The following is a 13624-nucleotide window of genomic DNA, read 5'->3' as shown; positions in this document are numbered from 1 at the left end:
GATCATTCCTATATTTTTTTAAGAAATAAGAAAATTTTATGTTTGAAAAAAAAAATGAAATTTTACCTACGAACGAACGAACAAACGAACATGTTCGTAGATTCTACGAACGAACGAACGAACGAACGAACATGTTCGTAGATTCTACGAACGAACGAACGAACGAACGAACATGTTCGTAGATTCTACGAACGAACGAACGAACAAACGAACATGTTCGCATACGAACGAACGAACGAGCGCTCGTTGACCGCTCTGCCTCTCACTGTGGCTCAAATCATCTCTGAATGTGCAATGGGTAAAAATTGATATTTTTCTATACATTTATACGGATATTTTGCGACAAAAGATAGATAATTATCTCGACATTATCTAGATAAAATTGAATAAAAAACATATTATCTCGAAATTATCCAAATCAAGAACATTTAAACCGACATAACCAAATTGTTTGCTGTCAAATTTTATCTCGCTCACGCCAACTGTCACACTGACTCGTTCGTGTACGAATTGCTGTTAGCGTAAAAAAAGACGTTGTTCGCAGTGGACTCAGTTTAGTTCTTTCATTTATCTCAACCAAACACTGATGATATGGAAGATAACAAGAATATGAATATTTGTAGTTTATTTTTCTCCCTTAACCATCACACAAGATGAAGTTAACGAATTCATAATAAATAGGTTTGGAATAATACAACGCTCAATTGCATTTGTCAAAAACAAATTTAGAACATGAACTGTGCGTATGTTTATCAATAAATTCTAATGTGTAAACTGTATATTTTTGATTGGTTGCCTTGATACGTGTATTGCACCAGAAATGTTCTACCTTTTTGTGTACGAATTAGGTTGAATTGCTACTGTTTTTATTCGTCCAATTGAGTTTATTGAACCTATTAGACGCAAGACCTTGAGAGTTTTTTTTCTCTGTATCATTTCAACTGTTGGTGTTCAATTTTTTTTTTCTCGCCAATAGATTAATTGGCTAGAGGAAAAAGAAAATGGTTTTGATTTCATTGGATGGTACAATATCAAACGGATTAATCGCCCGTGGAGACGATAGCGCCATTAAGCCATTATAAGATTTTGAAACTTATTGCAATTGCGAAAGAAGATTCACTGAATTTTCAGCTATTGGCTGTTATTCAACGTATAGATATATATATATATATATATACATATATGTGTGTGTGTGTGTGTGTGTTTAGTCAAAATAGATGTTTGCTCGGAATTTCTACGGGTACTGTACATATTCTCTTCCCCTCTCTGTTTTGTTTAATAATACCCAAACCATTCATGATGACAAATAAAAAAATTCCATTCAGCATTCTCAATTGATTCAATTTTTGGCATTTTCAAAGATGAATGAACAATGATTTCAATAAAATTGTTTACAGTACGATTTTTTCTTTATTCCGTTATTGGTCACTTTGTCTCATTCTCACTTGTGCTATTGGAATATTCGAAAAGGCGATAGAGCGGAATTTTTTTTCCGGGACGATATCTATGGAGGAGTTTTTCTCGGATGAAATCTCCTTAACTTTTTAAACGTACGGTGTGATTGCAATATTAAATTGATTTTTCAAAGCATATTCGATTCGCTTTCCGTTATCTATTCAAGGAACAATTTGATGAAAGTCGTATTCAATTCGGTGTAACGATTGAATTTCAATCATGAAATTAAGTTGAAAATCTGTGTTTTTTTTATTTTCTTTTGATAAAATTTTTTTTTTCTTGATACTATGAGTAGCTTTGCTTGAAACGTAAAATGATATACGCAAATAACCTCGTGCAGCTTGGCGTCATTTCCTCCACTGCCATATGTTTGCATTGAGGTTTGAACTTTGACAAGTAAGCTTCTACAAATGGACGTTAAATGCGTGTAGAGACGCCACGAAAATGGCTCCAATATAGTCGATTATTGATCGAACTACTTTGCATTCATTTCGAATTATATATTTCATTGAAGATTTGAATGATGTATAAATGTAAAGAATGCGTGTGGTAAAAAAAAAAACACAGTAAAGTTGTGCAACAATCGTAAATGCCACAATTTCTTCCATAATAAAAGTGGTTTTGACGACGGAAATTCATCATTCAGTGGTGCAAATAAATGGTTATGACGATTTGCGAGCATATTTTCTCCATCGTTTTATACATCGTTATGCTGTTATGTTACATCTATCAATGGAATGTGAATTTGTGTTGAAGTATTTGTGTGAAATTTGTTCATATCTTCCTTGTTTTCATTCATCAGTTTGTCGACATTTTGTGACAAACGGAATAACGAAAAAAAAAACTGGAGAATTCTTTAGATGAAATGTTTCACAATATTGATTGTTGGTTCGAAGGAACATAGAAATGTTTCAAGTATAATAGAGATGTTTCTCATGTAGTTGATGCATTAGAGCAAAGTGTGTTTTCCTTCGTTTTTATTCCCTGATTTTCTAACAACATCGAACAGCTACAGGTTCCAACCAAACCCATTTGAACATTCGAAATAGACATTAACTGTGTGAATGGGTGCAAAGAGGCGAATACATAAAGTAATGTAGCTGTCATAATCATATATTTCAATTTGTCAATGTGCTTATTTTACGATCATTTTTCACATTTCTATCAATAACTGTCGAATTTGCCACTAAGCGAATAAAACACTTGAACTTTATTTAATCGGATTCTTCTAGTTTCACACTATCGTCTACCGTTTATCCTTCTCTTTTCTCCTCTCCTTCCCATTCTTTTCATCGCACGTTCTATTTCTATACTAGCCAAAATTTCTAGCTGCACATATATTTAAATAGTCATAAGATGTGTGACAGTTACACAATCACATCGAGATCTGAGTGCTGCAGCACTCTTAGCTGTTGCTATGCTCCCTCTTCCCCCTCTATCTCTCTCACTCGCTCGCAAAATGGCATTGAAAAATGTGGATTATTTCACATTGATATCGGGTTGTGTCATTTATTTCCATATAATGAAATGAAAATATGTGTGTTTACAACCCGCTTGATATTGCTTTATAGATACGCCGACATTTGTTCTGTCATATTGGTTCGAAGATAGTATATCTTATTGATGCTGACTGTGTTTCCTTTTGTTTTGTCTTTTTTTCATTCGCACTGAATCTGATTGCCGGCTCAATTCCTTTCAATTCAATTTTGTCAACGATCCGCTGTGCACAATACAACTATCTGAGTTTCATCACATGGAATGATACGTGTGACGGCATATTTTCACACGGGACTTTGTTCCCAGTGCGCCGTGCACTTGCTATATACAGAGCGAACGTATCTGAATATTAGAAACCACACGTTATTACATGTAGCTAGTGCTCGGCGCACTGGAAACGAAGTTCCGTGTGAAAATATGCCGTCACACGTATCATTCCATGTGATGGAACTCAGAGAGAATGGAAATATTGTCCAAAATGAATGAATTGCTTTTATTTGTCATTTTCTCCGCTCTTTTTTCCAAATGTGATGTAAGTATTGAAAATCGTACGTTCAATCAAAACTTAGCTACATTTGAAAGTTTATTGTATTTTTTTTTTTCGTAGATCGTAATTTATTTTTATGTTTTCACTTTCATTTTGCTATTGTTCAGAAGCTGTGTTTTTTTTCTCCTTCGCTTTCATGTTGATCATTTCCAGTGTGTCTTTATGTGAGTTGTGAGATTGAAACGCAAAGCGATGGGATCAACTCAAATCCAATATGAGCCACACAGAAGCGATTGTGAGTTCATCCTTAGCTGAATTTAATTGCAATCAAAGTCTATCAATCACTATGGTACACTTTGCAGATTACTTCTTCTATCGACATAATGAACAACAAAACCAAGAACAATGTCGTTCCGTTCCAAACCAAAATATTGAAGAAGCAACAACCAACGGCAGCGATGACGATGACGACGCATCCATTCTCGAGCCGACACAAACAAATTAAGCGCTGCTTTTAATGCTCATAATGAAATCAAGTCTTTTCTACAAAATCAATGACCATGCTTACACAACCAACACAAAACAAAAATTGAACGAAACGTTCAAAGGATCCAAACGAATTCTTCATACAGCATATTAATGCTAAGCATCTTTTGTCACTCAATTTAAAATTTCTCATAATATTTTGTCATGAGATTTTAACTGCGGTAAATATTTATTAGGGTGGTCCAAACCGATTTATCAAAGTAAAGTCTATGCGCCCAATAACTTAATTTCAGCCAGGGATTCAGCTAGTTTTGAACCCAATTTAATTTTAAGCTATTGGGAGCACAGACCTCACTATGATAAATCGGTTTGAACCACCCTAATATTCGTTTTGGTTAATTTTTACCAAACATCGATTCGAATTTGACGGTATGTTTTCTTTAGATTTTTCTCCCATGTGCGATCATCAACATCGGAGCTTTTAATGACATTCACAAAAGATTCATTAGAATTTGCCGATATAATGATATAGCCGGCCCCGAAATTTTGGTCCGGCTAGAAATAATGTGCCAGTTGCGAATCACCGAAATTTTCCGGCGAGCTTAACAAACGATGTTTTTCCCCATCATTTTTGGAAAATGTTATCATATTCAAAATTCGGATATGAAATTATTTGTAGCCTGAACGCTATTTAATTAAATGAGCTTCTAATATGATTTTCGCCTTGAGATAAATGATTTGTGAGGAGCACGGTCTCGCTTTCGGGTGTTGATGTAATCAAAAAATCATTTCCGTTAAGAATGTTGACTATATTAACGCGTCGTCGATATTAGTAATAATAAATAAAGTAAAAAGTTATGTCCTCCACCTCCATTTTTTTACGTTAAAAAAATTAATTTCATTTCAGATCTATTGTATTGATTGTATTGTGCTTTTTTATTAAGTGATTCACAAACAAAGCTTTCTAGTCAAGCTGGATTGAAAATGAAAGACAAATCAACACTGGAATATCGTTTAAAATGAATAAACGAAATCGCTCAATTTCGGAATTTAGCTTGCAACGCAATCATTTGTGATCGAAATTCACTATCGTTTCATATCGTGTTCAAATTCAAATAGCGAATACATATTCCAGCCGTTCGCTATCTTATCTAATGGATCCAATCTTGGTGTTGTATGTAAAGCCACAGATAAACTGATTGAACGCTTCTATTCTGCTTCTATTGCTCTCTGTTGTTGTTAACGAATAACGTAAAACTATAATACGGTACTTTTGCGAGATGGTTGAGAAATTTAATTAATATTAGTTATATTTTATTTTTCATTGGAATTTTCTTCCTTCATACAGACAATTTGAACGCTTTCAACTGTTCGAGCTTGCCATCCTGTTGTTATGTGTATTTTAATCAATTGGACGTTTTCTCAACAACGATAACAACAACAAGTACCAACCACAAAATGCGAACAAAAAAAAAGAGATAGGCAAAAAATGGACGCGATCCAATGTTTGAAAATAACATGCACACGTAGTGGCGATTACAGTATGACTTTCATGGTGTAGTATAGAAAACAGTCAAAGTGGCGTAAACCGTGCGGAAAACCATCAACTTGAGATTGAAAATAGTAACAAGTATAAATGTATAAGGTCATTTCGTCCTTTTTATCCTTTCTTCGTTTCACTTATTTGTGTTGAAATACAATTTTGCAAACACAAAGGCAATACATAAGAGCGAAAACCATGGATGCTTTAAGTTGTGCGTCTGTAAGAGGTGCGTTACAGGTACAATAACGCCAATGCTTTCAACAAAAGTAGCAACAATAATGACAACAAACAAGCAAAAAAAAAAAACTGATGATACAGGTCTGTGTAGCCAATGCAATGGTTAAACCGGAAAAAGCATTAAGAGAACTCCTCATACCTATTGTGCTTTCGATTACATTGGAAAAACGAAGATAAATTAAGCTGTTGAACAACTGTGGCGTAAACACGATGTGAATTGCAAGCGATGGAAACGAAAGGGGAATAAAATCTACACTTTTGCACTTGAGCTGCACCGTGTGCACGAACATTTCATTTAGATAATCAGATCATTGGTGTTGAAAGTCCGTTTAGGACAATATTTTTTCACAAGACACTGAAGTTTGTATCGCTGCAATGGGTCTTGGTTGGAAAAAAATTAAAAACAAATTATCAAATGAATTAATTGAAAAAATGAAAGAAACAGAAGGCTCCCTCCTTATTTTTAACTTTTTTGAACTTTTTATTCTGTTACCTAATCAAATCTCATTTCCGTTTACAATCCGAAGCGAATATATACGTCGAAATTGTGAAAAGACTAAACTTCACCGTCCATTTGTGCATACGTCGAACTGTTGTTCTTGCAGTTTTCTTGCTTCTTTTTCCATCAGAGCTTAGAATTATTGGCAACGTCAACGTGTGCGCGCCACATTTACACACTAATTCAAATAAAATGCAGTGCGAACATACAAAACCATACACCTCAAAGTGAGAGCGTTAGTGGAATGGAAAATGGTATCATCGCATCGCAGACAAACGGGTGTTGAACAAATTTCTTTTTTTTTTTCGTTTATTCTTTTAAAGTAAACACGCTGATAACATTTGTTACGTATTGCTTTTCTATTTTCTCGAGAAATATTTATCACGCTTTTGCGCTCGATTAAATTACTACTAAGAGAATTTTATATATATGGCAAATAGCCTCTTGGCTCAATGTGAATGTCAATTCTAATTTCAATTTTCTGCAGTTGCTTTCTCTTTCTCTTTCTCTCTCTCTCTCTCTCCTATTCTCTTGTTTCCCTTCCATTTATTTATTCCCAATAGTGTTTTGATAGCTTTATTTTCTGTTGTGGGACTAGTAACATTAGCGGCGACGATTGCAACGATGGCGGCGGTAAACAGAGACAGTTCATGCGCTTCAATTAAATGAAATATGAAGTTGCATTAAACCATTATTCTAATGAAAATAAAAAGAAGAGGGTAGATAGCAGAAGAGAGAAATTGAAACGAAGTAAATCACATAAATTAGATGACAATCGAATACGTTCTTAAAATACTTATTTGAATTCCAACTCGTTGTGTTTTGTTTCTCCCTTTCTCTCTCTATCTCTCGCTCTTTCTCCGTACCCGATCTTTTCACTATCAATTTTGTAAATAATACAATGTTTTGCAAGCACTTTTCTCCGTCTCGATCACTTGCTGAGTAGTCGCCGTGATGACGTTTACTGTTTTCGTTTGTTTTAATTTCCCGAAACCTATAAACGTATAATTCGTACAACTATCACACAACGGCAACAAAAAATCCATTACTTCGACTCAACTAGTTGTTCTCGCTACATTTATTTATTTAAATGGTGGACAGTGAGCAGTACGCGTGATAAGAAACAAGTGAGTTAATTTTCATGTGCTTGTGGAGTGTGTATGGAGAATCGCTTGATGTCAATTAATGCTTAGACGTTTACATTTTCTATTTTTCTTCTCTCTCTCTCTCTCTCTCACTTCATCTCAATTTATCGCGTATTTTTTATTCGCTTCTTTTTTTGCAATTTATATGAATTCAAGACATATAGCTGAAAGCTGAAATGAATATTTACACCCGCCGTTTCTACACCGCTTTATTTCTTTCATGTTGAGCGAGCTGAGTGTGTCTTTGAAATGTTCAGTTATCAGTGAATTCATGTTGTTATTCGATTGTGAGTGTGTTTCTGTTCTTTCTCTCCCTTTCTCTCATCTCAAACGCTGGGAACCTCACGTTTGATGCAAATTGGTCAGTCATTTAATTAGTTTTAGTTTTGTATAATACACAAATTTTGCATGCACGTTATCTCGAAATTATGGGAGAAGAGACAGAGTAAAAACAAAAACACAATCGAAATAAAAATTTAACTAGGGGGAAATTGATAAGCATTTACCCATCGGTGTTTTTGTATTTGCGTGCTATATATACTTCAATAGTTCTATGACTATGTGTAGCGGCAGATCGAGAGGAGGAAAATCAACTCTTGTCCGCAAATTTAATTGAACAAGTGTTCGCTTTTTCTCTCTCTCTCCTTTGATGGTCTTCTCAAATTGTGAACGTTTTTCTTGTGTGATCATAAACAAGTGGAGTCGGCTTGTGTGGAAAAATATTTGCTGATTTTTGTACAGCAGCTGATTTCGTTATATATCACGAACATAAAAAAAAAACTTAACTACAATTTAAAGGTACTCTAATTGGCCACTTTCGTGCATCACGTTTTTTTTTTTCACCAAAAAAAAAAATTCTATGGAAATTTTAAGTTTTCAAAATCGGTTATTTTCTGCTGAGGTTCGGATATTTACAGATTGCCGAGATTGCACCGATCAAATCAAGAAAAGAAAGCGAAATTCAACGTTTTCAACTCCCAACTTTCTTTGGAAACGGAAACAAACAAAACAAAAACGAAAACAAAAAAATTAAAAATGATACGATTGCGCGGAAAACCGTTCGTCTTCGCCAAAAACACCGAATAACCAATCGAAAAATGATTGTGCCCCCACGAAACGATGCTATCGGATCAAGTGCACAAACTAAACTGAAACACATCTGAGTGTAATGTGTATATTGTGGGTATAAGATTTTTGTACATACTGAGGAAACGTGCGCGCCGAATGCTATTATCTTGATGTTACGTGACGTACGTCGGTTTGGTCATTTGATAAAATGGCACACGGACTCGGCGCTCTCTCGCTCACACTCTCACACTCTTACACTCACTCTTCATGTCTCTCTGTCTCTGTCAACACACGGCACCGAGAACCGAGACTCAGAGAAAGTAAGTCACATAAAGCATCAGAATATATATACATGTTCAGTGTTCATGTTCATCGAACACCACGAATGGAGAATATATTTTCGGTACACACTCAATTCACGTTGTTGTGTGTACTCGATGCGCCTCTCATCGCACATTGTGTTCGCCGTTTGATGGTGCGTACATGTATACTAGGGACCCGCCATGTGCTTATACAGATTACGAGCCAAATGCGTTTCGTATTCGAAAAATCTTTAGCACAAGCAAACACCGTTATTGCAGTCCTTATCTGTCTTTGGATTAGTTTTGATAGAAAATTAATCGCCTTGAAATGATTGAACATTTTAAATACATTGTCGATAAAGTACACACAATTCATGATCTGGATTATACATTTCATTTTTTTTTTTGCTAAAACCGCCAGGATAAAGCTTTTCATTCCGTGGGACATCAATTGAACCCTTTGCACTAAAGTTTTGTCGTTTTTTTCTGGATGGATTTATATTCGCTTGGCTGTTCCCTTGCCACCGTGCCCACATAGAGAGAGGGAGAAGATACATTGTATCTGCTCTTAATTTTAACCATTCCGTTGCCGTTCGCTTTAAAGTAAATGAATAAGTCAAATATGGGATGGGTGCGTTGTGTCTTTTTTCCTCTGTGTGTATATATGGTACGCGTCGTTTCAGCATATGCGTCCCAAGGGATTTTCCATGAATACGCGATCCATCCGGTGTGTGGAAGCTTATTATCAGTGAATGCGTACATTTTTCCGAATATTTTTTTTTTGGTTCACTTGCCGTTCCACCATGCAAAGCGACGTGCTCGCCGCCTCATATCAAAGCGAGTGCTACTGATGTATGGAAAGAAATTTTCTGATTGAAAACCGCCATTAAGAAACAATGCTTTACGACATCACAGATTAATGACAATCACAGGTAAGAAAAACAAACTCACCTGTTTCAGTACATAAATATACAAATACACATACTTATGTATGCCGAAAAGCTTTATGGAAATTGAGCCAGAAAATTATCATTTACTTTATTTTGGATGCGTAATTTCCGTTTTCCGAATATGAAGAATTGATGAAGAGGAAAAAGTCGGAAGAATAATATGAAAAAAGGATATACACGGATTGTAGCTTTAGGTCACTCTCTCTATCTCTCTCTGTGGAGTTTGATACTCTCAGATGTACCGTATATGTTTCCAAATCAAATACGGTCTAGCTATCGCAATGGTACAATCGAAAGTGCGTTCATAGCAATTTACATGAGCAAGTGTCTGCGAGCGGTAACCAAATAAATATACGGCCTGATTTCGGGACCAATTTCAATAACGGCGGTTCACCGTTCAGACAAATATCGATTGGAATTGCAATGAAAAAAGAATTTGAGGGGAGTTTAATTTGTTGTTTGTTTGTTTGTTTATCGATGCCAAATTTACAAATATTGTGTGGCTTCGCTATTGATGTTTTATTATTTTTTTCAATTTAAGGTGTATGGATTTTACAAATGCATTGCATCCTAATGTCACAACATCCTATTTGATTCTCGAGCATCTCATTATAAAACATGCTTTCAGTTTGCCCGCTTTTGTTTATTCAAATTCGTAGCGAACGGAAATGGTTAGGTTTCCTTCATTGCAATACTCGGAGCCACCTCAGCAATCATAAAAACTTATAATAATAAAGAGTAAGGGTGAATAAAAAACTACGGCTATACATATGATACAGCTATATACGTTATGTGATATCAATTACAAATGAACTTAGTGATTGTAACTTGATTTTCTATCTTGATTGCTTGTCATTGCTACTCCAATTGTTGTTATAATGAAACAATGTCTACGATTGTCATCGTCTGCGATTCTTAATAACAACAATTTATGAAATGATTTGAAATATTTCCGCATCGAATTCTGTTTTCCCTTTGGGGATTGTCATACTTCCGAATAAGCACGTTTAACCGATGAGACGACCGTCTAATCCGTGTGCCCGACTTAAGATCGCCTCATATATAAAATATGCAGAGTACTCCGTACGGTAACGGAATTGGCCGTTAAAGCACGTGTGTGTATGCGATGTCAATCGAGAGCGACAACAACTTTGCATGACAGTGAGTTTCAGATGGTGCTGTCAGCGTCTGGTCTGAATTTCAAACATACGTTTTCGGATGGTTTAGCATCTCAGCATTTCGTATGCAACGGATATATCTCTGCGCTCTCTGTTTGTAAGTAATCGATGTAGCTGTGCGCATCGACGCACACCACTTATACAGTGACTTGTGTCGTCGATATGCTCGGATATATCCGCTGCATACGAAATGCTGAGAAGCTAAACCATCCGAAAACGTATGTTTGCTGAATTTACTAAAAAAAATCATATCAAAGCAAATGACAATATTTCAAATATGTTTCACAGAATTGCATTAGCTTTTAAAACGAATGACCACCCAACGTTAATTTATATAATGAAGATAACACGAGCTAAGCTTACCGCGCGTGGATCGTTTTTGCTGGGCGAGATTTTGCGGGAATATTTGCAGTCCTTTGTATGTGGATTCGTTACGATTTGAGGCTAAAAGTTGTAAGAATAAAAAAAGGTGTTGCCACATTAACAGACAGAAGCGTAAAATTGTTAAAACGTCTTGAAATACTTTGAAAACTAAAGGTAATTTAAATGTTTTGAACCAAAGTATATACCCATCAACACAAACACAATAAAAAGGACTAAAATTGTATATCGAAAACCAAAAGTTACGTAATTTCGGGTTAAGCGAATGCTATGTTATTACATTACCTCCAGTGTTGGATTTCCGACTCAACCCGTTTAATGGGCATGATTCAATTGACTGTGATGATGTGCCATCCATCCTTTTGCTGTCACTTTTGATCACAATTTTATTAATATCATCGCTGGTGTCGTTTGTTTCTGCTTTTCGGCCGCCGTCAACTAACTTTCGAACCAGCACCTGAATCTATGTCCCAACCATGTGATAATAATGAGTATATAAAATGGAAAAGGAAACAAAAAAAAAATCAGAATGTGTTAGTCAAAAAGCATTCCAATAAAATAAAATAAAAAAAATCCATTGATTTAACACAATAAAGAATTTGACCGATTATATTATAGGAAGAGAAAAAATCTGGGATATTTATCGAAGTTATTTCGTTGTGGCTGCTTTACTGGAGATTCTTTGTTAATGTGATTGAAAAAAAAATTCGGTTTGTCCGTGTTATCAGTTGAACGGAAAAAGTTTGACTAATTAAAGGGACAAAGTTATGTGTCACAACGAAGTGAACAAAATAAGTGAAAAAGGAATACATTGATCGGCGACGCTTTAATCTTCATTGGACTATTTTTACATTGCATGTGCGGGTCAGTCGTTAGGTTGATGTATGGTGACAACTACGGAGACGGTGATGACGATAATGGATAAGGTAATGGCGTGAGGGTAAGAAATGAACAAATGAAATTTACAGTGCAAGGACGAATATAGGAAAACAAACAACTATTGTTATTTCAATTTCCTATCAGACACAAACCTCCCTGTCCACCTCCGACAAAAGAAATTCTTCTCGATGGGAATCGTTGCATGAATGGGTTAGTTGAAAATCGAGAGAGTCATCAATATCGATTATGGTGGCCCACAGCCAATTAACTCTTCTTTTTTTTCCTCTGTTTTAGTCCATTTGTTCTTATTTCTTTGTTTAGTCATTACAATGACATTTGCCCGGCAATGTCGAATAAATTGAGTGCCAAAATTATCGAACTAATTGTTTTGATATTTACGCGGCGAAGCGCAACATTCCATTCTAATTCGATGGGAAACGAAGGTGCCTCTGTTTGAATAATTTACCCTAATATTTATTGGACAGAGAAAAACAAAGTGGACAAAAATGAAACAGCATACCAACACACCACCGACGCCGAACGTGCAAAACAGTAAAAGAATCTTGAATCGAACAGCGACAACAACAACAATACATGCGTCTAGGGTTCACACAGAAGGTTCTTTTCAAAGCGAACGGATTGGAGGGTAAGGTGGTCAACAGTTCGGCGACAAATGCCGTTCATATTTTTATCATTGCTGAAACAACATGCGCTATCAGCGCAATTATTCTGTGCACTCTCGTGTCCCTTTTATCTTTGAATAGCGTTGCGTTTACATAATAATACTCCGTATTTATGTGCAGTAAATTGTTGATTGAATTCAACTCGGCTAACTCTTTTTTTCTCTTCACCCATTCCCTTCTTGTCTCACTCTTTCTCGATCTCTTTCTATCCTCTTAATTCGATTGGAGTTTTCTGTATTGCTCTTCAAAATGCGCAAGTTCATTCATTAATGTATCGTTTGTTTTGCTCTATCTCTTTCTCTCTCTGTATGTAAATCGAGGTAAATATGTGCGCTATCACCAATATTTTAGCTCCAACACAAATACCACCACCACCATCAACACCGACACCACCAATAATGATGGAAAAAAGAGGAATATTAGCGACGAGGATGAGAAACCAGCAGAAATAATTGGCCTCGGAACATAAACAATTCAGTCAGGTGTTTGCCGAACACAGCACACACAACAAAAGTTACGACAAACAAAACTCGCTTACGGTACACAAACAAACAGCGAGACTGACCCACATCCAATGACGTCCAACACACAGTGTAGAAATGAAGTGCGAAGTTAATTTTGGAACTTTTTTTTTATTTTCTCTTGATTTACGTACAGAAAATATAAATCATTATAAGATTATGATGGGCATCTACAGAGCCTGTTCCAGATTGGGCGCCGAAGGCGCACGAGTGTTCAAATTTGTATAAATTAGCGGAAAATTGAAAATTTTCTAAAAAATGAAGAAAAATTGAAACGCTTGAGCGCCAATATACCAAGAAAAATTGTTTCTTC

At 35.7% G+C, this 13624-nt stretch overlaps 1 protein-coding gene across 9 annotated transcripts in view; it reads right to left on the bottom strand.

Moving 5' to 3' along the window:
- Positions 1-13624, bottom strand: part of LOC129575988 (probable 3',5'-cyclic phosphodiesterase pde-5) — a 43047-nt gene that overhangs the window by 22190 nt on the left and 7233 nt on the right. For 5 of the 9 annotated variants that reach the window (XM_055460283.1, XM_055460286.1, XM_055460288.1 and 2 more), the window contains exon 1: positions 7856-8478. Coding sequence is in view for 4 of the 9 variants with exons in the window: in XM_055460281.1 (XP_055316256.1) it covers positions 11211-11291; positions 11514-11691 (259 nt within the window). In the remaining 5 variants the exon portion in view is untranslated. Of the gene's footprint in view, positions 1-7855; positions 8500-11210; positions 11292-11513; positions 11692-13624 lie in introns of those variants that run through there. The other 4 variants (XM_055460281.1, XM_055460282.1, XM_055460285.1 and 1 more) reach the window with 2 other exon arrangements.

The sequence above is a fragment of the Sitodiplosis mosellana genome, unplaced genomic scaffold (assembly GCF_009176505.1).
Source record: "Sitodiplosis mosellana isolate CC-2019 unplaced genomic scaffold, AAFC_SMos_1.0 Smas_scaffold_6170, whole genome shotgun sequence".
NCBI classification, from domain to species: domain Eukaryota; kingdom Metazoa; phylum Arthropoda; class Insecta; order Diptera; family Cecidomyiidae; genus Sitodiplosis; species Sitodiplosis mosellana.
The sequence above is the reverse complement of the archived record's forward strand: the minus strand, read 5'-3'. Positions and strand labels throughout refer to the sequence as shown.